Raw genomic sequence first — 27,431 nt, forward strand, 5'->3', positions numbered from 1 at the left:
TGAGCCGCTGGCCTTTTTGTATGCCACTGATGTAAAACACAGAGCTCAGTCTGTGTGAGCCCAAAGAGCAAGAAAGGAAAGAGTTAAAGTTATTATAGTTGTTATATACGAGCATGGATTCAACCACACTTTTCTCATTGTGACCCACTACTTTAATAGTTATTAATCATCCTCATAACTTTGTAGAGCATTGTGTAAAAGTCGGAGTGATTTCTTTTTTCATTTTTTCCTTTAAAAAAATGCATTACCCATAAACCATCACGGTGACGTATTAAACCACAGACGTCAAGATGGTGCTTGAAAGTACTATGGTCTGGTAAGAAATTAGAAATATGTTTAAAGTTAAAATTGAAAAGGCTAGCTGTATGCAGAGCACGTTATCATTTGATTAACGAAATGTGCGTCTTTTCACGTCATTTATCTGAAATGCTCGTATGGGTTCGCTTGTCTTGGTTGGGGTTGAAGATGAACGAGCTATTCCCTGAGTCACTCCATAACCTAACGTTAGCCTACAGGAGCTTCCAGCACATAGCTAACAAACAGCGTTTTAGTCCATTTATAGTCATTCAACGAGTTGTACGTTTACTAACGCTAATCAGTGTAGTGTTGCTACCTTTAGTTTATGGCACTAAACTGTACAGTCTAGATTGCGCCTGAAGTTGAATGAAAATGGCTTTGTTAAACGTGTTAGCATTAGCTAGCTAACAAACCAAAACCTATATTGTCATTGACAAAACATGAAAATCACTGGGATGTGTTGATGCCGAATATACCAAGATAACATGTTCTTTGGTTATTATATAACAGACGCTGTTTTTCAGTGTTTAGAGAAAGTACGTAATAAATACTACAGTTTTTCATGGGCAGCAGTACTTCAGGGCTATTGTATTGGATTGTAGTGTGTCCTATGAAACGAGGTTACTGTTTTCACTGTGGCTACAGCAGCTATGTTCATGAATGTGGAATAAGAGTCGTCTCAGTACTTGTTTTGCCCAATTAAATATCAGAAAGCAGATGCTTATCACATTTTCCTATAGCCCGAAGTGACTTACTAGCATTGCCAGTTTTGTCCAGCCAATACACCATATAAAATTTACAGCAATATAAAACAACATAAAGCACCGAATCCTCACTTTTGAGAAGCTGAAATGAGTTTGATATTTCCACTTCATAAATACGTAATTTATAATTTGTCAAATTGTTGATGAGTCATTCTCTTGATCAAGTAATTGTTTAATTGCTAATTAATTGTTGAACTAATTGTTTCCACCCCTTTGTTGTCATGGTTTAGATATTGGCCTATACCAGCATCAACCAATATTTATCCAATCTGTTAATTTCTTATTTTTTTGCAAGACCTAATAATCAAGTTAATGCTGCTGTTCCTTTTTCTTAGTGTGGACAACAGTGAGTACATGCGCAATGGAGACTTTCTGCCCACCAGGCTGCAGGCTCAACAGGATGCAGTTAATATTGTCTGTCACTCCAAGACCCGTAGCAACCCTGAAAACAACGTGGGCCTCATCACCATGGCAAAGTAAGAGGCACTGTGTTTGAATTAGTGTCCTGACATTTAAAATGAAATAGCATAATAACATAAATGTTATGTCCCCGTGCAGCAACTGTGAGGTGCTGACCACACTGACTCCAGACACGGGCAGGATACTGTCCAAGCTGCATGCTGTGCAGCCTCGTGGAAACATCAGCTTTTGCACTGGCATCAGGGTGGCACATGTGAGTGTGTGACTTTCATAACACAGCAAGTCTTCTTCTGCTCCTCTTATGGGAAGCCAATCGAAAAGCAGAAAAAGAGTTGTGAAGTAAACTTTAGGAACATTAGGACAGATGGGGAGGTCTGTTTAAGTTACTGCTGTAGACATAAATAATTCTTTATTCCACACAAGGGCAAATTACTGAGTTTAGCCCCACTTTGAGTGCTCCCCATCTCCAGTGATACAATGGGCCAACACCCCAACTGGAACTGGCACACCTAAGTGTAATATAGCCATCATATAGTGTATGTTATGAATTAAATCTGTACTTTTCCTGCTATGACATGCCAAAATGTCTGTAGTGAAAAGATCTATTGTACCCTTTGTCATCAAAATACATTTTGTCATTTGAAAAGGTCTTGTTTTTTCATTTGCTTTTTTTCTCTCCGCAGTTGGCGCTGAAACACAGACAGGGAAAAAACCACAAGATGCGCATTATTGCTTTTGTTGGCAGCCCAGTGGAGGACAATGAAAAAGAAGTAAACTAAGTCAATGTGTTTTGCACGATATTTGTGGTAATGTATGACCCAGCAAATACTAGATTTGGGGCTTTGATATTGATGACCAGGAGGAGACCTTCAACAACATAAGATTTTCTTTGGATGGGATGATGATTATTCACATTTTGTTTATTTACAACTGTGGCCTGTTGAATCAGCTATACCTAAGTTCTCTCTCTAAGTTATGGTGCAAACTAAGCAAAATGTTGAAACTATTTTGTTCGATACCAAAGCTGTGTTGTTATTTGGTTACCACAGAGAGGCAAGGTGCATCTTAACTGCTCTGCTTTTATGGTGGTTTTATGCCTTGTCTTTATTTCTATTTTCACCCTTATTCTATCTTACTTTCATTTCATTCTATCATTATCAAGTGGGCTTTATTCTTCATCTTATATTACATTCATTTTTTTTTCCATTTTTCTGTCCATTCTGTCTTTGCTTTGTGAAGCACTGACTTGGTGCATGTGATTTCTGTCTTGTAAAGCACTTGGAGCTGCAATTCCTGTATGAGAGGTGCTATACAAAGAGAGTTTATAGAGTTTAAGTGGAAATGTGTAGACAGTAGAGGTAAAGTTATAGATTAACATTGTTGAGTAAAGTATAGAAAATCTTCAAGTCTGGAATATGGACTGATGTCAAAAGAGCTATTCTAAGTTTACTCAGTGTTGTTATCCTGCTTACGTAGTTGTGCTTTTGCATTAAACAGGAACAGGAAAAATTGTCTGATATCTTCAGTATACTAGTATATCTGTCAAGCCCATTACAAAACATGTTGTGTTTGTCTCAGCTGAAGTGTTTTTATTTTCCTGTAGCTGGTCAAAATGGCAAAGCGTCTTAAGAAGGAAAAGGTCAACGTGGATGTCATTAACTTTGGAGAGGAGGTATTTTCCCATTTAAGCTTGCAGCACACACTCAGCCTCTTGAAAATCTAATGTGTTATTGTGGATATTTTTGCCTGCCCTCTTTATTCTGCTGTCTGGTCCACATGATTGCCCTCATTCGTTGTCAACCCTACAGGAGATGAACACAGAGAAGCTGACGGCCTTCATCAACACACTGAATGGCAAAGAGGGTGCAGGGTCCCACCTGGTCACAGTGCCTCCAGGCCCCAGTCTGGCTGATGCCCTGCTGTCTTCACCCATCCTGGCTGGAGAGGGAGGTGCAGTGTTGGGCTTGGGTGCCAGTGACTTTGAGTTTGGAGTGGATCCCAGTGCAGACCCAGAGTTGGCCTTGGTAAGAGAGCAGAGGAAAGATGGTAGTTCACTATAGTATGTACAGTTTGTATAATTAATTGTAATCATTTTTTGCCCATTGCATCTTAGATACTCTCACTCTCATCCATTTTGCCATTATGGTCACAGCTACCTTAAAATTTTTAAAATTCTTTAAAAATCTGGGGCATCATGCTAATTGCTCTGGTGTTCGTATTTAGAGTAATGCAAGCCTGTCATTTTGACGTGATTAGACTGCTTTCTTCCTCTTTTCTCTAGGCTCTGCGGGTGTCTATGGAGGAGCAGAGACAACGACAGGAGGATGAAGCTCGCAGAGCCGCTGTTGCATCAGCTGCTGAAGCTGGCATTTCCTCCCCTGCTGCAGATGGTGTGAAAAATGTCCACCAACTTAATTTGCTATCATTGATGCCAGTTTCTGCCCTTCTTCCTTCTGTAGACGCTTTATAGCTCCCAACATTAGTGTTCACACTGCGTATTTGTCTTTCTTTCTATTGCAGAGTCTGAAGATGCTCTGTTGAAGATGTCTGTTCCCCATACAGACTCATCCACACCTGCTCTACCAGACTTCAGCCGCATGACGGAGGATGAACAGATCGCCTATGCTCTGCAGATGTCCATGCAGGGAGCAGGAGCAGGTTAGACATGGATTTTGAGTTTTCTGAATTTCCATGACTAGAGAATTGATTACCTGTAATACAAGCTGAGACTTAGAATGCATCACAACAACAATATAAAAATGCACAGCAGAATTAATTTACAGTGAGATCATCACACTGGTGTGCTAAACAATCCTTTCTGCTTTCATCAGCTCAGAAACTTAAATGACTGATACTTTCGGCTTTCTGCATTAAATTCAAGTTTCACTGATTCAGAGTCTTAAAAATTCTATTTCAGCAGCTGATTGCACAGTTGTCACAGTCATATTAGGTAATATTAGCCTATTTTATATTTATTATTTGCACACTTATTTACTTTGCCGATAGGTGGTTCAAGGCATATTAGTGGAAACAGAAGAACCAGTTTTTGTGTCCTCATTTTAGACATATTCTGTATGTGTTTTACTTGTATTTGTAGAAAAAAGAGTACATCTGTCTTCTATTACTGTAGGTATGATTGGTTGTAGAAGTGAATATCTTCTGCTATCTGTCTGCTAATTTGAATAATGATTACCTGAAGATACTGATGTTGGGGTTATTGCTTTGTTTGTATGGCACTCTAATGCAATGTATTATGCTAGGTGGAGACCTTGGAAACAGTTGGCAAACAGTTGGCAGGAGTAGCTTTTACTAGTTTGCAGGCCATTTTTACAGAGTTAGCGTCGAAACACAAGGAACGAACGGCCAGTCAAATTTGACGGGAGGGCATTTTGTTCACCTCATAGTATATTTTATCACATAATACAAAGTCCACAAAACCTGAAGTTATAAACTAAGATGCACAGGGGAAATTTGTTAGATATTTTACATTTAATACAGTACTGCAAGAAGCAGTTCTTTGTAATGAATAAACATATACATTGGACCACCTTCTCAGGCTACATAAATTAAAGGATAAACAACATCTTTTAAGCCACATCAAGAACCTGAATGCATAATTACAACCATATGTGCACTCGTTCAGGAATGTAGACTCAATTACAAAAGTGCAGACAGTACCACTCTAAAGTAGCATGGTGTACAGGAGACACATTTTCCCAAGGTGCTTAAGTAGATTTATGAACTCACCACCAGAACAGCTGGAGTCACAACACAGCTTCTTTCCATTCATTATGTAACTCTTGAGTGAGCTCATCTTCAAAGGCAAGCTGCACAAGCTTGCTTTTGAAGACTCGTGCGACTGTGCAACATTGCACATATGATTAATTTTTGGGATGTACTGTTTTACGTTGCCATTCTATGACTGCAGAATTTGTCAAATCCACAATTGGCTTTTTTGCCATTGCATCCAAAAATCTTTCTCCCTCTGAATCAAGCCCTTTAAGTGCAGTGACCAGCATGTTGTTGTGCTCACTAAAGCATGACTCCATCTCCACAAGTACGTGATCCAAGGCATGGAAATACTGCCTCTGTAGCTCAGTGTTTGTCTCTGGCCTCAAACTATGCCGCGAAGACACAATTTCACCGGAATTTCCCAATGCAAACCTTGTAAACTAGATAAGCGATAAACCCAAACTTTGCTGTGACACCTCTGGTAACAGCCTGATGGCGTTGTTAAAGCAAAACACTACATATTTACAGTGTTCTGTATCCACTGAATGCACTGTTAGTTACTTAAAATAACACACCGAATTCTGCAATACTTAGTTGAAGGGATGTGTTCTAATCACATGGAGGAATTCACTGTTGAATGCATGTGTTTGTCACACAGCAGCACAAACAAGGACACATAGAGCAGGTTAAAAAATGAATACAATTGTCCGTCAACCACATTTTTCCTACTCAAACAGTGTATGTGTTCCATTTTTCTTGCAGACTTTGGTGCTGAGGACATGGACACAGGAGCTGACATGGACTCCAGTAAGGCTAAGGTAAGCACAAGCCTTTATTAGCTCTCACTTGTCATTTTCATCAGATTGAAAAGTTCCTGGTAAAGATTAGTTACAACATGCCGTTTTCAGGATGAAGAGGACTACGATGTTATGCAGGATCCAGAGTTCCTCCAGAGCGTCCTGGAAAACCTTCCCGGAGTCGACCCCAACAATGAGGCCATCCGTAATGCCATGGGCTCTCTGGCTTCCCAGACGGGCTCTAAATCCGACACCAAGAAGGATGAGGAGAAAAAGAAATGAGCACCCAAAGAGAGGAACATAATATATGATAAATAAAAGACCTGAGAATTGCACTGCATGTGTTATTCACAGTAACGTTCCTCCATAAAGGAACCATTTTGTTCTTCTTTTTGTTTGTGTAGCTGTGTAAACTGTAAGCAACTTTTGCTTTTTTCAACTTTACATTACAGGCCTTTTCTGATTTGTTTTTTTGTGTCAAGCAGATATGATTACTTTTGAATCTTTTGTAATATAACTACTCAATAACATGGACAGATTTCCTCAATAAATTTACAGAATACAAGGTGTTACTTCATCTGATGCTTGAAGTGGTGTGGAATGGCATACTCAGTGCCTGGCTAAACTTTGATTTTAAAATGGGATATTATTATCAGTGGATGCTCTTTATTGAAAAATACTGGTATACAAGACACATTGTTTACAGGTGAAGAGAATCTAGGGGAGAGATATATAGACATGTAGACAAGGACCTTTGGGTTATAACATAGATGTTTTCATAGCTTTGTTAAAGTGAGAATGAGAAAAAGCATCAGTGTTTACTTTGTGTAACTTTAGAAAACATTAGAAAACATTTCATGTACACTTAGAAAACATTTCATGTACACTTGGATTGATTAAGAAGATTCTACATTTGTGTTACTGTAATATGTAAAACCAAAAATCATGGTTTATGAGAACAGAGGCAGCAAGTGTGCTATTTAAAAATTATATAAGTCTTTGCAGAATTAAAGTCCAAACGGTTAAAAGATCTCTGGAGGAAATACAGTTCGTGTTAGAAAAGGTTTTGAATATCCTGACATAGTGTTTTTGAATGAGACATCTCTAATTTTGTGAACAACACTGGAAACTGGAAATGTGAACATTTCACGAGGCTTCTGGGAAACCACAGTGGCACGATTTGGTGACGCAAAACGTGTGCGCCCGAGAGGAAAGTCAGGAACCAACTTCGCTAACCACCAGGTAATTCAAGTTTAATACAAGCGTTAGCTAATGTTAGCTTCAACTAGAGCAAACATAACACGCATTAAAGGTAGTATATTAGGATTACATTAGCTCAGTACTACGCTGATCCAGCTAATTATTGCTTTTGACTGACGTTGCTTTAGAAAATTTGCCCGATTGACGTTAGCAAGGCCAGCTAGCAGTTGGATGCTAAAGTTTAGCTAGCTGTTTGCAGAAGCGCCCACTTGTTGCAACATGACAGTTCAAGTGAAGTTAAACACGTTGAGCAGCAGCTTTGTTTGCCCCTTTCCCTTTGTTTCTTTAGGCTTGTTTCTTTTTCATTATTAAAGTCTGGAGCAGAACAACAGCTATTTCGTTTTGCTTTAACAAAACATTGTCGACCCTAATGTGAAACAAGCTGACACATTTTTTTTTCATTTCAGTCAAACGTACTTCAGCTGTGTCAACGTGTCGTCATCAAGTTAACGTTATATGAATTGTTCTGACGCCGACAGGTTTTGAGCCTTCTGCTGGCAATGGGGGACATGAAGACCCCAGACTTTGATGATCTGCTGGCAGCTTTTGACATCCCTGACATCGAAGCCATTCAGTCAAGTCCAGAGGAGGAACGAGATGAGGTGGGGGCTAATACAGATGAGAGAGAGAGTGCATCTCCTTCATGCTTCCCCTGTCCTCCGGCCTCACATAGTGACCCCCCTGTGGTCAGTGTTATTGTGAAGAACACAGTGCGATCTGAGTCTTTTGAGGAGGAGGAGGAGGAGGAAAAATCTGTCAGGGATAAAACAGACTATCCCTCAAGCAGTGGCTTGAACTCTCAGGTTCAGGTCAAGTTTGGTGACCTCGCCTCACAGCTTGGCCCCAAAATGCTCGCTGGTGCCCCTGTGGATCCCCAGATTGCTAATGGCTTTGAGGGACGTGTTCCAAGTGATCAGGGACAGTCTAGCACGCAGCGGTGGCCCCAGCGTTCACCACTGAGGGCCACACTTAATGCTAATGAGGGTGACAGCAATGAAGGAGTTGAAGCTGGATCAGTCCAGCACACAACTGATGTCATGAACAGTTTGAAGCCCCTCCTGTACCTCCAGTCATCGACTAGTGCCGGTCCTAACTCTTCAACTCCTCTCTCCCCACACTCTGTCAGTCCTCGCCTTACTCCTCACTCCCCACAAAAGGAGGAGACTCCTCTCCTCAGTAATCCATCATCCCCTTTACCACAAAATGGGTGTATCAAGGCTGGACTTAAGTGTGCTATGCACTCAGATGACGATGACTCAGAGCCAGATTTAGGAAGTCCACTGGTGATCCAGGAGAGCCCAGAATCTGAAATGTCCTCCCCTCCCAAATTTAAACACAGAGCAAAAGTACGGGTCCCTGAGCTGCTTGGATCTCCTGAAGCTGCGTCTTGTCTTGTTTCGCATCCTCCTCATCTCTCTTCTCTGACAGCTGCAATACCTAAACCCCAACTTGAGGAAGAGGGGCGACCTGCCACCTCACCTCCCCAGCCACACAGTCCTCAGGACTGCCTCCGCTCTGTCAGTACTGACTCTGCATCAGTCCGAGAGGATAAATACCCAGAGCATGTGATTGATGAGAGGGACTCACCTGAGAGCCCACCGCCCGGTGAGACAGGTCTTGTAGTCCCCAAGAGAAACAGCAGCCCTGATTCAGCCCAAACATCAGGTCTAGCAGCGAACCACAAGGACTTCCATCACCAAGAGGAGCTCATGGAAAGTGAGCCCAGAGAAGAGGACGGGCCAGGAGACACTGAGGAGTGGAGTGAAAAGGTGGCTGCAGATGGAGAAAATTTAAATGAGGAGAGCTGTGGTGCTAGTGCTGAGGATCCTGTGTCTGCTAGACCTGCAAAGATGGTTTCACCTCCATTGCATCCCCTCAAAGTTAAAATCAAAATGCGTACCGGCAGCATCGTAAGGACTGTGAGTGGTGGCACACGTAAAAGAAGTGGAAGAGCCACTGCCAAGAGTGTGGATAGTTCAAAACCTTCCTCAGAACAACATAACACAAAATCCAGGAGGGAGTTATCACAGCATTCTCAGATGCCTGCAATGGCGATGTCCCAGGAAGGGGCCCATACAGTCAGAGACAAAACCACAGTGGACACCAAACCCAGAGTTTCCCCCACAGCTGTTAGCATCACCAAAACTGCAGCCCTGCCCTCCGTGTCTGTCTCCTTTCCCAGAGTCGGCCCAGGTGGGATCAGCCCTCGCAGCCTGGGTCCAAAAAGTCTCAACAGCGGGATGACACCGTCCATCCTCCATCCTCAAAGCAGCAGCAGACCAGCCTCCATAGTTAATAGCACGGGGGCAATCATATCCAAGAGTCAGACCAACCTGGTAGAAGCTTTCAACAAGATCCTCAACAACAAGAACCTGCTGCCCAGCTATAAACCAGATCTGAGCTCACCACTTCCTGCAGAGTGGGGCCTGTCTCTACCTGCACAGGTAAGCTGTCATCGTGCGTAATGCTGAAACAACATGAAACTGAATCGGCCAGCTGATCAATTTTTCATACAGAATGCCAAACATCCACTGTGTCCAGCTGTCCAGATGTGAGGATTGCCGTTTTTCTTTGTAATACATATGACATTTGAGGGACAAAACAACAAATCAGTTAATCAAGAAAATAATCAACAGTTAAATCGGTAATGAAAGTAAGTTAGTTGCTGAGATAACTGCGTAAACAGCATAAATGGACCCCTGTCACAAACAAGAAAAACAGAGCAACTTGAAAATGCTACATATCAGGTTAAGTCTAATAATGACAAGCAGCACAACTTTACCTAAACTTAAAGATAACTTGTTTTTCATTTATGTAAAATTCTACATGTAGGAAGAGGAGTGCAGTATAACTCTTCTGATATTGCATCATGAACAAAATGTCAAAATGTTCACACTGTGGCATCCAACCTTCATTTGAAAAAGTTGTGACTCTGTAAAACATAAACAGAATGTAACAACTTGCTAATCCTTTTTGGAATATACTCAACCGAAAACAGTACAAAGACAATATATTTAATGTCTGACTTCATCAAATGTGTGGATTTTTTTAAATATCTGTTTTTATTTATGTTTTATGCAGCATCACAACTTCTCTGGAATCAGGGTTTTACAGTGTTTCTGACACACTGAATTCCTTCTCCAGCACAACCAGACTTACATTGGTCTTGTTAATCATAATGTCATGGAAAGCTCACAACATTGTATTACATAGCTTCATTTCATAGAAATGTATCAGTATCTAAAAAGAAAAATGTTTGATCCCTGGCAGGGTTACCGCTGTCTGGAGTGCGGTGATGCCTTTGCTCTGGAGCAGAGTTTGGTGCGACACTATGCCCGTCGTTCACTGAGGATTGAGGTGACCTGTAATCACTGCGCCAAGCGGTTGGCCTTCTTCAACAAGTGCAGCTTGCTTTTACACGCCAGAGAGCACAAGGAGAGAGGTCTGATCATGCAGTGTTCACACCTGGTCATGAAACCCGTCCCTGTGGAGCAGATGATTGGCCAGCAGGAACCCGTGGCAGTTGGTTGGTGAACATTGTTTCTGTTGTTAAATTTAGCTTTTTTTCATTCCTGCGTGTGAATATGTTTCTCTTTGTATATTCCTCCTTGATTCCTCAGGTGGGCTCTCTCCTTCACTTCTGTCATCCTCTTCATCCTTCTTAGGCCAGGTCACTCCAAACCCAACACCCCAGTCACATAAAGCAGTTTCCAAGAAGAAGGCAGAAGCAGTGCAGTACGTCAGTAATAAATGTCCCGAGTGTCAAGTTCAGTTCAGCAGCAAAGAAGGGGTGGCTGAGCATTTCCAAGAAATCCAGCCAGCACAAACAACCGTGAGTCTTCTGAGTGTGAGGAAAAAGAGCAATAAATTTGTTTTCCAGAGTCGTGAAAATGAACTCTAGCTTAATTCCATTCTTCTGCTGTTGTTTTCCAGTCATGCACAGAGTGCTCTCCTCCCATGCTCCTGCCCAACAGCTGCAGTGCAGCAGCTCATCAACGCATCCACCAAGGCTGCCCACCACACGTCTGCCCCGAGTGCGGGGGCACGGCCGAGCAGCCGCTATTTCAAACACACCTGGACGAGACCTGTTTGCATTTTGCACGCCGCATTGGATACAGGTGTGGTATCTGCCCATGTGGTTGTTCAGTGTGCTGAGCTCTTGTTATATATATTCATACGCCCATGTTTCCCGTTCGTTCTCTCTCTGCAGATGCTCCAGTTGCCTGGTGGTGTTTGGAGGACTGAACTCTGTGAAGTTTCACATTCAGCAGGCTCATTGTGATATGTTCCACAAATGCCCCAGCTGCCCCATGGCTTTCAAGTCTGCTCCCAGCATACAAAACCACATCAGTACCCAACATCCGACGCTGACTGAAGGACAGACCATGTATATGTCTACACACACACTCACGTTCTTTTCCTCATGATATGTTTCCCTTTCAATTAATGGACCCAATTTCTATCCCTTTACAGGTCGATCTATAAATGTGTCATGTGTGACACAGTTTTTACAAACAAGCCCCTGCTGCACATCCACTTCGACACTCATTTAACCAATCAGAAGGTGCATGTGTTTAAGTGCCCTGAATGCACCAAGTTATTTTCTCAGAGGAATTCTCTACTGGACCATTTCAAGGTTTGTGCATCCTTGTGTAGTTTTGTCTGTTTTAGCTCAGGCGGTGTTGGACAAATTTAAAAGATTGGTCTTATAATGCTACTTTTTCTGTATTTTTCATTCTCTTCTCTCTGTTCCTCAGAACCATAAGACTCCCACGTTGAAACACGAGTTGCCCTCACCCCCAGCTGCTTCCTCTCGTTCACATCCTTCTTTGACATTGAAGAGCTCGGACGGGGAGGAATGGATGGATGGAGATGAAGAAGACAAAGTAAAGACAGAAAGGATAAAGACCCCCTCAGGGTGGAAGTGTGCACCTTGCCACGCCCGTTACACAGGCCGGGAAGACTACATCACCCATATGGCTGAGCAGCATGGCAAGGTCTGGAAGCCCACCAGCCCCCTGCTGTATCATCTGACTAAATTCATTTTGTCTTTAGATTCAGCAATAAATGTTTTGTGCTTGTGTTTTACAGACTCTGAAGAAGTTTCCCTGTAACAAGTGCGAGAGCTCCTTCACCACCACCTCCAGCCTGAGACGTCACATCAGAGATAAGCACAAAGTCATGAGTCGTGGCTTTCGCTGCCAGTGAGAGTCTCACATTCTGCATCCTTTATTCTCATTATGACACACCAGTTGACTTTGCTGGCACTTAAAAATGAAAAAAATATGATGCCTTGTCAGGCCTTCACTGCAATCACAAAATCGTAACGGCACATTTGTGAATATACAAACCGATTCCGAAAAATTTGGTAAATAAGAACAGAATGCAATCATCTGCAAACAAACTGTCTTTACTGTTTACTGACAACAGCCTTACAAAGTATTCAGAAATGATTGGCAGATGATCATATTCTGTTTTGTTTTTTTTATGTTTCATGCAGTCTCCCATCTGTTTTGGAATCGTGGTTGTAGTGGGAGTACATTTGTGAATATAAGTGGTGTGTGTGTTTGTGTGTAGGTTCTGTAGTGAGGGTAAGAAAACATTCAGCAGCAGAGCGATGTTGGACAGGCATGTTCAGTTAAGACATAGCATGGACACAAAAAGCCAGGACACACTGATGGTAAGAGACTGTTCTGTTTCTTTCAAGAAGCCAAACAGCAATCACTTTTTACCACAATGTCATTAACAGCAGACTTCTTCTGTCGACAGGGAGGCGGAGATGAGGCCGACAGTTCCTCGGAACAGGACAGCAGTTTGGGGGCTCGCCGGAGACGAAGGGCAGCTGTGAAGATTGAGCAGGATGAAGTGTCCACAGATGGGGCGACTCCAGTGAAGAAGTCACAGTCCTCCTCCTCTGCCCCAGCCCCCTACACCCTTCCCGAGTCTGGGTTCCGCTGTGCCCCCTGCGGCTTCACCACAGAGGACCAGGTGTCATTCCTGGAGCATATCACCCAGCACCGGCGAGGAGGCACGGAGGGCGCCGGTCAGCAGTGCCTACAGTGCGGCGCCTGCTTCACATCCACGTCCTCTCTGTCGCGCCATCGCTTCATCACCCACAAAGTGAGAAATGCATTCACTGACAGCCAGCAGTCCCCCAGCGTGCACCCAGCACCTTCCCCTGCAAACAGCAGGAACCATGATGATAAGAGTTCTCTGGATGGTTCTGCACCAGCATCACCCTCCTCTCAGGGGGTGGAAGAGGAGGCCACACTCACCTGTAAGGTGTGCCGCAAACAGTTTGAAAAGGCATCAGATCTGAACACGCACTTCAGAACTCACGGTATGGCTTTTATCAACGCAAGGAACGCAGGAAAAAGTACCTAAGACGCCAAATATGTGCGGAAGAGCAGTGTCGGCAGGTGATTTAAAAGAAAAAAGAAGTGCCTTATTTATCGTCACACCCATGCACTAATTTAACCAAAGATTGGTAGAACAGAGTTTGTATGTGAATAGATTATAGAAAAATCAAATGTGATTCACTGGTCGAGATCAGCCTTAACCTTCTACTTCTGACACTCAGGATCTGATGCTACATTTCTGTGTTCAGTGATGATACTAATGAGATTAGAGCTACTTCCCGCTCAGTGAACAGTTAGTCTGACTAGTTCACTGCTGTGGCCACATTCACATCTTCCCAATGTGCCAATAGAGAACTGTGAATGCTAGAACCAGATCCCACTGTGATTACCATGGCTGTTGTTGAAGGCCAGCGATGGAATGTTTTCATTTCAGTGTTTTCATCCTACTGAGGAGTTTCTTGAATGGCAACCCAGGTGTTTCTGCAAAATCCTTTCTATTTTTTACATGTTTTTAGAGAATCAGCGCATTGGTTTAGAATATGTTAGTTCAGTTACTATTAAGTGTGTATACTTTTGACTTATTGCCAGCCATTTTCAACATTTCCAACATTTTACATTGATTCCCAAATTGACATGCAGCCATTATCTTTTATACATTTAGCAAATTTAGACTTGAACTTTGCTTACGATTGATAACCCATTAAATGTCCTTTTTGTATTTTCATGCACAGTGTGTCCTTGCTGAGCTGCAATAGAGTAATGTTACCACAGAGAGAATTTTTTGTAAAAAGAAAAAAAGTTCCAAAATTTGGAAGATCCGCTAAATTTGTGGACTGTTGATGAGGATTTTGTCTCCGTTCATTACTGTGGAATCCTGTTACAGACAGGAGGAATAATTACTGTGCATGCTGAGGTATGTCGGTTTCAAGACAGACTTTAAAAAAAAAAATGTGAGCCTATCTTTTAAATGTTTACTGGCTTTGAAGTCCCTGCACATTTCTAGATATATTGTAATATATATTATTGCATTCTAAACATAAACTTTTTTGGGAAATGGTCAGCAACAATCTGAAGTGTACACAAGTTGTATTTAAAACTGAAATATAATACCTTTTTTAAGTGGAATGTACTGTATTTACATCAGATTAACTGATTTATTCCCTCTCTGTGCAAGAGATGGAAGTGTGTGTGTTTTGATTGAATTTCTATGTTTAATGGCACCTTTTTTTTTGTTTTAGCTGTTTATGTCTCACAAGCTGCTGGTTCACTGAAATATCTCCAACCACAGGATCTCCAGATGGAGCAAATATTCACACAACCTTTAATGTGCTGTAGTCATCAGTGACCTGTTTGTGCTTGTGTTTACTTTCTCAGGAGATAATCCAATGCTTTAACACACAATGTTCTGTTTAACTTTTTCTGTTTTTGCATTGACAATTTCTAATAAAATGTTTATTAAAAAAAGATTAATGAAACTGGCACATTTTCTCATTTTCAGTTCTTTTGTCTTCATCATTTCAACTGAGAAAGTTTATTAATATTCTTTATTGAGTTAAATCATTTGTCATTTCCCATTTTGTCAGTACAGTATTAAATATCCACATAATGAGACTATAGGACAACCTACATGGTAGACATCAGATTAAATATCCCTCTTCGTTCTATTAAAATATACTTTCTTATAAATATATAGAGACAGAAAATTTAAAGTGAACGTTCTAAAAAGAAATAAAGAATCAACACATCTTACCAGGTAATTTGATTATGTTGTGTACTTGTTACTGTTTACAACCACACTCCTACACTCACACATAATTTACCGCAGACTGCCAATCTGTGAGAAACAGGTCTTCATCACAAATGTACTAAAATGTTCTGTGTGTGTGTGCTGAGCTAAAGAACCTGCCAGCAGTGCAGCAGGACATGGTGGCTCTCTGTTTTCACAGCAGCAGGAACCCAGTGAGGAGAAACAGAAGGGGCTTCATGAAGGCTGAGATCCCCTCGACACTCAGCGATGGAGCTCCTGAATGAGAGTGACACGAAGACTGAATGAAAACCTGCTTTCTAACTATGAGCGTTGGGGTTTTGTAGGACACTGAAGGTGTTGCTCATTTGGAAAAAAAAGTTAATGCCAATCAGGATTAAGCATTATTTACATCTAAATGTTGACGGAGCTTTCTGGAAATGCCAATGCAACTATGGCATTTATTGGTTGCACATACTGTAAAGCAGAACTAATATGTTAACATTATGACATATCGAAGGAAATCTAAAATGAACTGCCAGTGTTTAAACACTGAAGAAAATGTGAATTTACAGACGTTTACATGTGTCTTCTCACCTGACCCTTCAGGAGTTTGTTTTTGGTCGCGAGACCCGGTCATGGCCCTTTCAAGAGCCGCCAGCTGCTTGTCTGTCATGGCAGCTCGCTGTTCACTGGTTACCATGGCAGCGTTGTCAGGTCCAAGAGCCTCCAGCTGAGCACCAGAGAGACCCTGGAGGGAAGCATACAGGTCAGAGGGGTGGAGGATACAGATTTACCACTTAAGTACTACAACAGTGTATAAATACTACTTTTCAGTAAAATGTGCTTTAACAAAAGTAAAAGCAGTACACATTATGCCACATAGTCTGCTATATATATATATAGCAGTCTATACACTATGTTTATACTATCTATGTACATATTCATGTCTACCATAAATGTACAGCTCTTATTTATCACCAAACAGTGCACCATGTCTTAGAAGCTGATCATATGTTTTGTCTAAAAATAATGTGCAAAAACTGCCGTAGCTGCCAGATAAATGTACTCTAGTAGAGTAACAGGTCCAATATTTCCCTTTGAAACATAGTGGAGTAGAACTATAAAAGCATAGAAAAATGGAAATAACAGTACTTGAGTAAATGTACTCATTTACTTTCTCATTTCTGGAAGGAAAGAACAAATGATAGAGAAAGTTACTTACAGCAAAGTTGCTTGGTGGTATAAGTGAGATGCACGACTCGCTGAGAAAAGGCATGACAGACGGGTCTAAAGAAAACAACTCATTCGCATCCAACCCAGCTGAGGGAGACAGAAATACACAGTCAGTGTTTTGGAGGAAGCTGCTGAACAAAGGCACAGAAGCAGAACTAAAACTAGCACCTGCACCAGCAGCGGGTTTACAGCACTTTTGAAGAATACTACAGAGGGGTTTGGTTTCCTGCAGAGAACACAGAGTCGAGCAGATTATCTTACCAACGATGTTGCCCAGGTCAGCGGCTCGTGCTTCAGTCCAGGTGCGAGGATCTCCAAACGCAGACACGGCAAGCCTTTTTAACTGCTGTGCAACCTGGAAGGAGTACTGAACACCATCCATTGAGCCTACAGCGTCCCTATGACACACATGCACACACGCACACACACACACACACGTTATCTGACTCTGCCTTTCATAACTGTCAAAATGTTCCACAGAATGCTCTGTGTACGTAACAGGAAAGCCTGAAATCTCACCATTGATTGTGAATTTAGGTTCATTCATAATCAAGCATACAGAATTATTCACTAGTATTTATATAGAAATGTTTAGAGCAGAGGTTAAAAATAGGGGGGAAATTAATTTTTCTCCCTCTCTTGAAACGTGTTGGGCACTTTTGTGAGGCTACACCCCCTTTATACCGGTTTCTATGAAAGATTAATTGGACATAAATTATTTTATGAATAAAACAAGGAGGGAGTGAATAAAATGTGAGCTGTGTATGGAGCACCAACTTGAAGGCGTCCATGCTGAGCTGTCCGATCTCCCTGGCGTTCAGGCCACAGATGAACCGGCTCAGTGCTACCATCTCTACAGCTCCCAGCTGCTGCGCTGTCAGGTTGTTATATTTAGCAACACCCTTCCACAGCGGCTCCATCTATTTAGACAGGCCATCTGGATTAGTGAACATCATCATCATCAGGATAATGGTCACATGCATATGGCACTGTTTTTACTACCTGTGACTCACTCCAGCCACACTGGGCAATATCCTCTAGAGCGTCCAGTGAGAGGGGGAGCTTCTCCAGGTCGGTGTTGGAGAAGCCCTGAATTAAACACCCCAGCTGCATCACCACGCTCTCAGTCATGTTTGAGGCTGGACCCAAGGCCTGCAGACACACACAGAAATGAGCAGTCTTTTAAATTTTTCTCACACCAGACTTATCTTTTATTTCTGATCTGCCGTCTGTGCCCAGTTCATGAGTTACTTTAGACACTGGTAATAACTGGTCCCTGCTCCAAAGACAGGCCTGAGGTTTTGTGAATTGTGATTTGGAAACTAACAATTAAAAAACAATTAATTCAATTATGCGAGCTTGGGATATTAGCAAGGAGGGTATTGTGTTTTTTTTTTATTGAAAATTTTAATAAAGCCGGGCAGGACCTACACATGTGACCATGAAGTTCAGCCGCCCGCTACACCCCAATAGTTTTAATACAGTCCTTTACTGCAGGGACCTCACAGCAAACCCCACAATCACACCCAAAGGAGCAAACAATCCAGAAATGTTACAAGAAAAGACAATTATACTTGACTTGAGAACCACTGTACCTTGGTCGCTTTTTTACTGAGCACGGCCAGTTGGTCTGCGCTGTAGTCAGAGATGATACCAAGTGTTTCTACGGTGGCGAGGAACGTTTGGGTTGACATCCGATCCAGCTCTGCAGGTGTCCAGTACACGTTGCCCTTTCCCAGTTCCTCAATCAACTCCACAGTAGGCACTTTAGCACTGACAGTGCTACTGTTACTACTGCTACTAATGTCAGTAACGTTACTGTTCGTCCCATTGATACTGCCACTGCTGCCATTGCTGTCATCAGTACCATTACCGGTGCTGTTACTGTTGGCTGAGAGGGACAGGAGAGACACACAGCTGGTGAGAAACAGATAAGAACCGTAGAATTATGCATCATCAGTGTTTCTTGTACCGCATCACCAACAAAGAGATAGAAATTAACAGCACACAGAGATGCTTCTTCCTCACCTGAGCTTGTTTCAAGTGCTGCATTGGTGATGAGACTGAATATTTTCTTTCTCAGTGCATCAGAGCTGCGGGACAGACAGGACTTCAGGAAATAGAGAACATCTTTCATCCAAGGCTGACAGAGACATAGACAGAGGCAGAGACAAAGACAGAGACAGAGAGAGAAAATAAACAAACAAAAAATGCCAGGAGTAAATACATGCATGAATCATGGCAACCAGAAGAGTGCAGTGCTGAAGCCCCTTTTTGTTTTGAATGATTGATGGGTTACTGATGAAGAAAAGCACAAACACTGGACCATATGAGCTGCGTCACTCTCCAAACCACATGTGAAGGTACAGCAGACACACCTTATTGGGAAGAGCAGATGTGGCATTATCATCCAAAAGGATGAGAGGACCCAGTTTTTCCATCATCTCAGCTGACCAATCAGATGAATTCCTGCAGAAGATTGAAAAGAAAATGCATCAGACTCCTTCTGTTTGCTTTCTCTGCAGTAACTCCAGGGTCCACAGGGACCACGTCCTACCCGAAAGTCTGGGTCACTAGTTGTATTAGATCTGCCCTGTGGCGTTGAGGAATGTGCTGGCAGGAAGCCATGGCCTGGAGGCTGGAGGCGAGGACATCGGGAGCCAGGAGGCGCAGTTGGGTAGGCTGAAGCTCACACAAGAGCGATCCAAGCCTGGAGACGTCGTCAGTGGTCAGTCTGGATAAGTCTGTCCCCTGCAAATGCACAGTCAGTATCTTAGGCTGCTGTTGCACGTCTGTGATAACAGATAACAGGTGTGGAGCAGTCGGTAGAGGTGGGTGACAATTTAAAGGAAAATAAGTAAGCAGAGGAACATAACGAATGATGTTTATTTTGTGGCTTTCAAATTCACCAGATCCCAATTTTTGGACAGCAGTCTCCTCCACCATCATCAAAACACCAAATGAGAGGAGATTTTTTTGGTGGGGAGAACTGGAGAACCTACGCCAGCCTTTGCTGCTCTAACAGCTCGTGGTGGCTCAACAGCTGACTGTTACAGCTTACTTTGTTGACTTTCCCTTTAATTTACCACCCGTCTACGTCCTTGTGCGTACATTGGCCAGGCAAAGCAGAGCTCTCCTGGTGAGCGCGGGGCGAGACGGGGCGCGATGAGGTAACAAGCTGAGGTCGGCCACTTCCATCTTGTCGATGAAGACGGGACACGCTGAGTCAGGCAAATCCTTCACCTTTTGAGGACTGGGATGTTCAAAATGAGATACAAAACAGCTGTTATATCTTACTGATTTTTATGCATATAAAATAAAGTGAGGTAGAGAAAAAAACTGATTGTTTACTTCAGGTGAACAAACAAGAATGTAGGAATGTCGTCCATCTCCTTCCCAGTGATATTTTTGAAATAGTCAGCTCTCTTCTTCTCCAAAGTCCCAAAAAGCTTACGAGCAGCACATCCTGCCTGAAAACGTAGATTTGCTGTCAGTTGGTATACTCCGTTTTATATACGTGTGTGTGTGTATAGTGTAGGAGTGAGTGAAGACATACTTGCACTTTGGAGAGCCACCGCGGAGTCTCTGTTAAGGCCTGAGCCATGTCTTGCACGTCACGGTCTGCCACCTTCTCGATCATCTTACAGGTTATGCCCTGAAGGACTGACCGCAGCCTCCTGTATCTGCTAATAATGGAAGCACATGAAACAATGGCAGACCATGCATGAGCTGGGTGAATCTCATGTTTTTCACGTTACATTTTTGGTGAGTTAATCTTTTGATATATAATAATAGTGCCAGTCACAAGAGAAACTGCTTGGTCAGATGTTTTTATTGCATTGAATGGGGCTTCCGTTATTTTGATCACTGTTGCATATCTCACCCATACTGCAGCTGCTTTAGATCATACATCTTCTTTGCCAGGTAGGCTGCCTGAAGAAAAGACAAGGTAGGAACCATGATGCCATTTTTCAGAGACTACAACTCACTACTTAACTAACTTAATTAGCAATTAACTGATACATTTATGAAAGATTCTGTAATTCGGTTTGTAGTGAATGTATGAAAAACAGTAATAATTAGCATCAATTCAGAGATTCAGAGTACCTAAAAATGTTTAAACATAATGACATGTGTTAGCAGCTCGAGGCTGCTGGCAGAAAGGAGGCATTCAGGGACGTCACCTGTGGCCGACTCCATGTTTTATCCCCCAGTTGGTCCAGGGAGGTGATGTTTGCTTTGGACAGGCTGCTTATAGAAACTTTGCGAAGCAAAGGGCCGGCCAACTTCTGCACCAGCTCTAATGGATCCACATCCATACGCAGCTACGGGGAAACTCTTTTTAAAATGCATATATACATATAATAACACAAATGACTTTTTATTTGAGATTGAGATTTGGGATCCATCTGTCGTTCTCACTGGATTTTGACAGAAATCTTGCATTCCCCAAAAGACAGTAGTCATCAGAGTCACAGCTGGTCCTAATCAATAGAGTTAGCATCTATTTCCTGCTTCTCTCTCCTTACTTACCCCCTGCAGCATGGCCTTCAATTGCCCCTTGTTCATCCGCTTGGAGATGTTCCTCAGGGCCTCTTCATCATGTAAGATCTCCTGGGCTTTGACATGCTTGAGCACACAGCTCGGCAAACCTGCTGCAACTGACTTAAGGGCCATCAGCTCCTCACCCGACAGCTTTTTACACTGAGGGAAAGGAACCGGTCAAATATAGAGTGACAGCATGTGAGAGACAAGCTTCCAACAGCCTGCAGGCTCACCTTCATGTCACCCAGCTGTTTCTTGACCAACTTGCGCAGCTGGTCCTTTGTCCATTGTACAGAGGATCCCAGATTTTTGAGGTCGTCGACAGACATCGGGGGCAGATGAGTGGGAGACAGCAAGGTAACACTGCTGCCCAGCGTGGGTAGCACTTCGGTAGTGTTTGAATTTGACATCACAGCCTTGATAAGGCGCTTCTTCAGCTTGAGTCAGGAGAGGGTGAGAGAGAGATTACTGAGGTGCATGAAATTCATGATGTCTGTTCTTGCTGACATGAACGAAAGTTTGCGTTAGTGTAAACAAATGAGTGATACCATTTTAATTCTGGGGTTGCCCAAGTCATCACAGTTGTTAAGTTCAGAGAGGAGTTTCTTGCTGAGTTCAGGACTCAAGTCTGGAACAGCCCAATAATGACAAGCAAGTGTGCCGAGCCTGAGGAGGTTCAAAGGCAAAACTACTTTATTCCAACCTTGAAACTGAATAAGCTCTCGAAAATGTCAGTATCCAGAATTATTCTAATCAGTTTTGGAGGTAACGCATTACAAACTAATGTGGTAGTGAAGTGTTAGTTTTGCAATTCAAGTAATCAGTTACTTAGTTAAGTTTTCCAATAAATCAATTTCGATCTGTTACTGTTAAAGGTTTAGCATATTTCCCAGTTCCCCTTTTGTCACCACAAAAAAAAAGACAACCTGACAATTACTGTTTCTTTTCTACATCTTGGGTGTAGCTATGCACTGGTGTCAGGTATACAGTCCTACAGTTGTGTCAGTACGCATGTGCAGCACAGCTGGTAAGATGGTTGAGAAGACAGCCTTTGTATTCGCATTATTTTGAATGTGTGGGTGAATGGGACAAGAAATTCTCAGTGAAATGCAAATTGTGCCTGGGTGAGAAGTGTCTACATTAAGGGTAAACGGTAACACACACTTGTCCACATGCTCTGCAAAGTCCTTCCTCCCACTGAAGCACCCCTGAAATCTCTCAATAAACCTCTTGGCCAGACTGGGGTTCATCCTGACGACCATTTTCAAGGCAGATTTGAACTTGGCCGAGTAGAAAAATTCACACAGCTAGAAGAGAAAGTGAAGGAAGCAAACCAGCAGAGCAACAAATTAAAATGTTTTCATTAGCTATTTTCAGTTTAATTGGTTCTTTATGCTTCTGTGAGGACCCCCGTCACCTTTTCTTTGGGAGAAGAATCAACATCACTTGGCTCTAAATAGGAGAGGTATGGTCCTATCATGATCAAAGCTTCCATATTCAGCCATTTCAGTGACGGCTTGCAGCGCTGCATCAGCTCTATGGAATAAACAAAGCTGTTACAAGTCACATTCAGACTTACCACAGAAGTTACAACAGAAAAGAGTCATCACACCAACCTATTGAGGTTTTATGGGTCAGATGTGTTAGCTGTGCAGGTCCACATGTACTAAGAAAAGTATTAAATGTCAGCAGAGCCAGAGGCTGCCTGCAGCACGACATGGTGTTTGGTTTGCATGATTTCCCCATATAAAAATCTGAACAAACACATTTGCAAACAAACTGTGGCGTCCATTGACTCCTGCAATCCAATCCTGGCTGGCATCCCTAACAAACTCATTCAGCTCATTCAAAACTCTTATCACATGTCCACTGAATATATATCACTCCCCCGCTAATTCAACCACCGGCTCTCTATTTCACAGTGGACCCACTTTAAAATCTTATCATTAACACTGAAAGCTCTCCATAATCCATTCCGTTTATCTGAGACCTCCGTCACACTTACACTCCCTCTCTGTATTAAAACTCTAGGATAGGAAATGTAGTCAGTGATATGGTTGTGCATGGTTGTGGACACAGGAATATGTAATGAGGGTTTGTTGTGAAGGGAATGCAGATACAGAGATGCACAGATTCATCAATAACCCATCAATCAAAGGTTACCACTAAATCCAAACACTTTTGGAAATTGCTACATAAATAGCTGGTAAACTTACAACCTCACAGTAGAAATCTTAAACAGTGACTCAGTATGTTCACAATAAACAAATTAGTGCTTACTGAGGGTCACGGATGCACACAAACTGAAATAAACTGACACATGGTAGAAGTTGACTGTTTTACTCTTCATTAGTCTGACAGCTGTTCTCTACAAACAGGCCGTGTGCCGAGCACCAGGTTAAGCCTCACTGTTCGTACGCCTTCACGTTCATCGAGCCTTTTGCACACCCTGCAGTCTATATGGCACCGCCAGCCATCAAGTTGAGCACAGCCGGTGCTGCACCCAAACTTCCCCCTCACATCCACATGCTGGACTACATCACAGAGTTTAAAACTGGTCTTAAAACCCCTCTGTTGTCTGATTTTTTAGCTGATCTTTCCTGATGTAAGGTGACCTTGAGTGCCATGAAAGGTGCCATGAAATAAAATCTATTATTACTATTATAATTATTCTTATTTCTATTATAACATAATAGTTATAATTATAGTGTATTTTTTCTAGGACACAAACAACCCCCCCTCTGTACTTTGTCGTTGTTTTCACCACAAACCCTCCAGCCTGATTTACTATTTGTGGTTCAGTGAAATGATTCTCCACTTGCTGATGATTTGCATATGAGAGGCTGCTTTTTGCTTGTTTGCCTCTCGCTCTTCCTCCTAGTTCTCCTCTCTTTCTCTGTTATTTTCATCTGGTTTGCTTATTTCGGGTCAGCCTCTTCATCTCTTGAACGCTTCCCTCTGTTTACTCACATCTAATTCTAACACCTTCTGCTCAATATCTTTTCTAGCACTCTTTTCTTTCATTCCTCTTTCTGCTTAACATTAGAGTATGAATTCACCTGATTTTCTCATAAATAGTTAAGGTGAACATAGCAGAATACGTGACTGGATTTTATTGTAGAAAGTAGTTTCTGAATTGATGAGTTCAACTAATTTCTTACTTAATCTTGAGTCAGATGGTGGCCTCATTGTACAGTTGAAGTAGTTCTCTGTGATCTGCTGTTTTGCCCATCGTACCACCTTCATCCTTTGGGCTTCAGATGTGAACTCATACAACTCCAGCAGCATCTTCAATCTGGAACCAACAACCAATTTTACAATTTCAAGAAAAGTTACCAAGAGACAGTGGAGGAAGTAATTGCATAAAAGCAAACTTACATCATTTTCACTCTTTCGGGAGGTGGTTCGATTGGAAGTTTCATTCTTGTAGCAGGCATACCCTGCACCGCAGATCTGGCAGCCCACAGCAGTGTGTCATAGTCGTCAGAGTCCATGTTGTTGTCACTCTGTGTGGTTAAAGCTGCCCAGGACAGAGGGGCCATAAATGCATGCACATAACATGCAGATGCCTCCTGAGGGAATTAGAGAGATGGCAGGAATTATTAGACTGTCAGAGAGCGGCATTAATTAATGGATTATGTTTTCTTTTCTTAATATCTTGGCATTAGTGGGGAGTACTGACAGAGGAGTTCCTGATCAGCTTGATCATTTTTGAAAGATTGCTGCAGTTCCACATCATCTAAAAAGAGACATATTCAATTAAAACAAATAGCAAATAAAAGGACCCATCAACCATTTAGATAATGGTAACCAACAGTCATTCACATTGTCTTTATGCAAAGAAATCTAATGGTTGACTGTGTGTGTTTTCACACCGTTTTATCTGAGTCATCCAAGGGGACTCGGCTAAGTGACTCTTTGGCAGGAGAAAATGAATCCAGGATGTTCATAAAAGTAGACAGTAAGGTGTCAGACTGGCCAGAGCTTCTGTCCTTTGCAGGCGAGTCACTGAGAGAGAAGTGAGTGGAAACAGAAAACTGGACTTAAACACCTCAGTCGGGAGTGTAACGATAATTTATCCCTACTCACCTTTTAGCAGCTTGGAGCAAATAAATATCTTTATACAAAGGCAGCTAAACATGAGTGCAATACTTGAAAACATTAAAGTCTTAAATATAAAAAATAAATGAGAACAACTCAGGGTTTAAAGGAACCACCTGTTAATACTTAAAATATGGAAAATCTAAAAATTTTTAGTCTCTTTAGGAAATACCTGTTATTGAAGACTGTTCTCAGCAGCAACATCTTAGGCACCGGGCATCCTGTAACATAGCAACCCTCCATATTTATATGTTGCAAGGTTGAAACACATCAGGGCTGGTCTGGGTGTTTGGTATGCATTAGTTGTGACTTGTGTTACAGAGGGCCCTTATAACACATGCAAACATACACTCTCACACAGTGAGGACAGGGGTTAAGGCGAATTACCTCTGTCTAATGTTGCAATAGAGTTCAAAATGTTAACTTGAATTTTGAATTTAAAAGGCATTCACACATTGTTTCCTCTCTTTCTCCCACACAAGTTAATTTAATAAAAAAAGTGCATCAAAAATTTCCTCACCCTTATCGTGGCACTTCCGCATCTGATGAAGGCAAACAGACATATCAGATGATATTTTCAGTTTAAGCCAACAGTTGCTTTCCATAATGACTAATTGACCGTAATGACTTTTGCACTATTTTCAGACAATTTATACTCTCTGAGAATCATGAAATTTGTTTCCCCATGAGTGATTGCATCCATATGCTCATCACTTGTGGCCCTGCATAACATTAGAATGACTTCAGGAAAAGAAAATGTTTTCACGATCTCAGTGCGAAAATGTTATTATTAAAAGACCAACCCAAGTCAGAGAAAACAGACAAAAAAGCCAAACCGTGTTGGACTTGAAAATGTGTATAAATCAAAAGTACTTGCTTTGCACAGTGCCTCCAAACGGGAATCTCCTTCAAAGCAAACAAGTATTCAGGAAAATACATACCAGTCTTTTAGCCATGTCTTTGAAGTCAGGTCCATTTCCAGGCATCATAGAAAGGCTATTAGCTGAACAGGTAGTAATGAATAATTAGAAAAAGACACATATTACTGTACACATAAACAACATGCATACATTTTGCCAGTTATAAGAGGAGATGATACATGTGTTGGCATTGCTGCTTACCCAAGGCTGCGCAGGCCACAAAGAGTAGGAGTGTTCCTCTTTTTGGAGACATGGTGAAAAGGCCTGTCTGTTGAGCATGATGGCATAATTCAAAGTGTGCATTGATACCAACACATATTCCAAGTACAACAGAAAAAATCATCTTTGTAGGGTGTGCAGATTATGCTATTAGCTCTCTAGTTGTTATGGAACCTGTCTCCATGTGAGCCACTTGTAGTTTTCTCACATACTTCCTCCTCTGAGGATTCGCGATCACACTTTCCTAGTTACCATCTTTGTTACTCATCCTATGGGAGGCACTACGGACTTTGGAGGATAACACGCTGTGATAAACAGGTTTGGTAATGTACGTGATGTACTGTGGAACATTTCGGCGGCTTTTCTCTACCTCCATCACCTCTGCACAATCACCCTCATACTCCTCATTGTGTCTCACGCAGTGAGTTGCCTCTCAAACATTTGCATGTTGGCATTTTGCTTTCATTCAATTTGTTTACTTTGCATTGATTTGACTTCTTATTTAAATATGATAAAGGTTTATCTGAAATGGTGGTGTAAAAATAATAATTACTTGTTTAATAACACATTTTCACAACTTTGTGTAGCCTCAAATTTTAATGCTTATTGCTTATTTATTTGCCGGTTATAGAACGCATTAAGACTAAAAAATCTTATCAAAAAATACAAAAATGAATTAGACATTATACAGCATTATATATTATACCTCTACATGTTTCAACAATGTTACTACTTCAACATAATTTCATACCTAAAACTATTGACACATGACAAAGTCTCATAAAGGAAATAAAGAACTTATCAATTTATGTACAAATTAGTGGTTACTTACAGAATCTGTGTCTGCTCCCAGGTCGACTCTGGAAACGACGCAATTTAAAAAACAGGACACAGTGAGGACGTGTGAGTTCTTCCTCTGCCTCTCTCACTGTGATGTGAGTTGTCTGTGTGGTACCTGTCCTCAACTGAGTCAAAGCGGGTGCGTGCTATTAAAACAACACCATCTGTATGTGTGTGAGCGAGCGAGAGCGACAGAC

At 41.9% G+C, this 27,431-nt stretch overlaps 3 protein-coding genes across 7 annotated transcripts; 2 read left to right on the top strand and 1 right to left on the bottom strand.

Moving 5' to 3' along the window:
- The first annotated feature begins 268 nt into the window (after window positions 1-268).
- Window positions 269-6,579, top strand: LOC121610551 (26S proteasome non-ATPase regulatory subunit 4-like). Its single transcript, XM_041942723.1, has 10 exons — window positions 269-316; window positions 1,397-1,537; window positions 1,620-1,734; window positions 2,165-2,251; window positions 3,085-3,153; window positions 3,290-3,505; window positions 3,763-3,871; window positions 4,002-4,139; window positions 5,976-6,031; window positions 6,122-6,579. The coding sequence occupies exons 1-10, from the start codon at window positions 291-293 to the stop codon at window positions 6,290-6,292; spliced, it is 1,128 nt and encodes a 375-aa protein (XP_041798657.1). The 5' UTR covers window positions 269-290; the 3' UTR covers window positions 6,293-6,579.
- A 636-nt stretch (window positions 6,580-7,215) lies between these two features.
- Window positions 7,216-15,108, top strand: znf687a (zinc finger protein 687a). 2 transcript variants are annotated; one of them, XM_041943212.1, is made up of 11 exons: window positions 7,216-7,252; window positions 7,750-9,714; window positions 10,541-10,796; window positions 10,891-11,102; window positions 11,204-11,388; window positions 11,481-11,657; window positions 11,744-11,906; window positions 12,028-12,267; window positions 12,362-12,474; window positions 12,848-12,950; window positions 13,040-15,108. In XM_041943212.1, the coding sequence occupies exons 2-11, from the start codon at window positions 7,771-7,773 to the stop codon at window positions 13,652-13,654; spliced, it is 4,008 nt and encodes a 1,335-aa protein (XP_041799146.1). In that variant the 5' UTR covers window positions 7,216-7,252; window positions 7,750-7,770; the 3' UTR covers window positions 13,655-15,108. The 2 variants fall into 2 exon arrangements, with proteins under 2 accessions (XP_041799146.1, XP_041799147.1); XM_041943213.1 differs by having other exon boundaries at window positions 10,936-11,102.
- Window positions 15,109-15,183: 75 nt separating this feature from the next.
- otoa (otoancorin) lies at window positions 15,184-27,340 on the bottom strand. Of its 4 annotated transcripts, XM_041943116.1 has the most exons (29): window positions 27,227-27,340; window positions 26,377-26,443; window positions 26,197-26,258; window positions 25,776-25,797; window positions 25,428-25,476; window positions 25,030-25,162; window positions 24,837-24,893; window positions 24,533-24,726; window positions 24,316-24,449; window positions 22,572-22,690; window positions 22,319-22,461; window positions 21,703-21,820; window positions 21,388-21,591; window positions 21,143-21,313; window positions 20,794-20,934; window positions 20,493-20,542; window positions 20,166-20,295; window positions 19,961-20,079; window positions 19,721-19,862; window positions 19,167-19,360; window positions 18,988-19,078; window positions 18,638-18,752; window positions 18,205-18,500; window positions 17,612-17,761; window positions 17,387-17,529; window positions 16,871-17,007; window positions 16,599-16,696; window positions 15,971-16,124; window positions 15,184-15,652 (listed from the first exon to the last, which is right to left on the bottom strand). In XM_041943116.1, exons 2-29 carry the CDS (start codon window positions 26,426-26,428, stop codon window positions 15,570-15,572), a joined length of 3,501 nt encoding a protein of 1,166 aa, XP_041799050.1. In that variant the 5' UTR covers window positions 26,429-26,443; window positions 27,227-27,340; the 3' UTR covers window positions 15,184-15,569. The 4 variants fall into 4 exon arrangements, with proteins under 4 accessions (XP_041799050.1, XP_041799049.1, XP_041799048.1 ...); XM_041943115.1 differs by lacking the exon at window positions 27,227-27,340 and having other exon boundaries at window positions 24,533-24,723; window positions 26,377-26,524; XM_041943114.1 differs by lacking the exon at window positions 27,227-27,340 and having other exon boundaries at window positions 20,166-20,292; window positions 26,377-26,524.
- Between the last annotated feature and the right edge of the window lie 91 nt (window positions 27,341-27,431).

This window comes from Chelmon rostratus, chromosome 8, assembly GCF_017976325.1.
Source record: "Chelmon rostratus isolate fCheRos1 chromosome 8, fCheRos1.pri, whole genome shotgun sequence".
Classification (NCBI taxonomy): domain Eukaryota; kingdom Metazoa; phylum Chordata; class Actinopteri; order Chaetodontiformes; family Chaetodontidae; genus Chelmon; species Chelmon rostratus.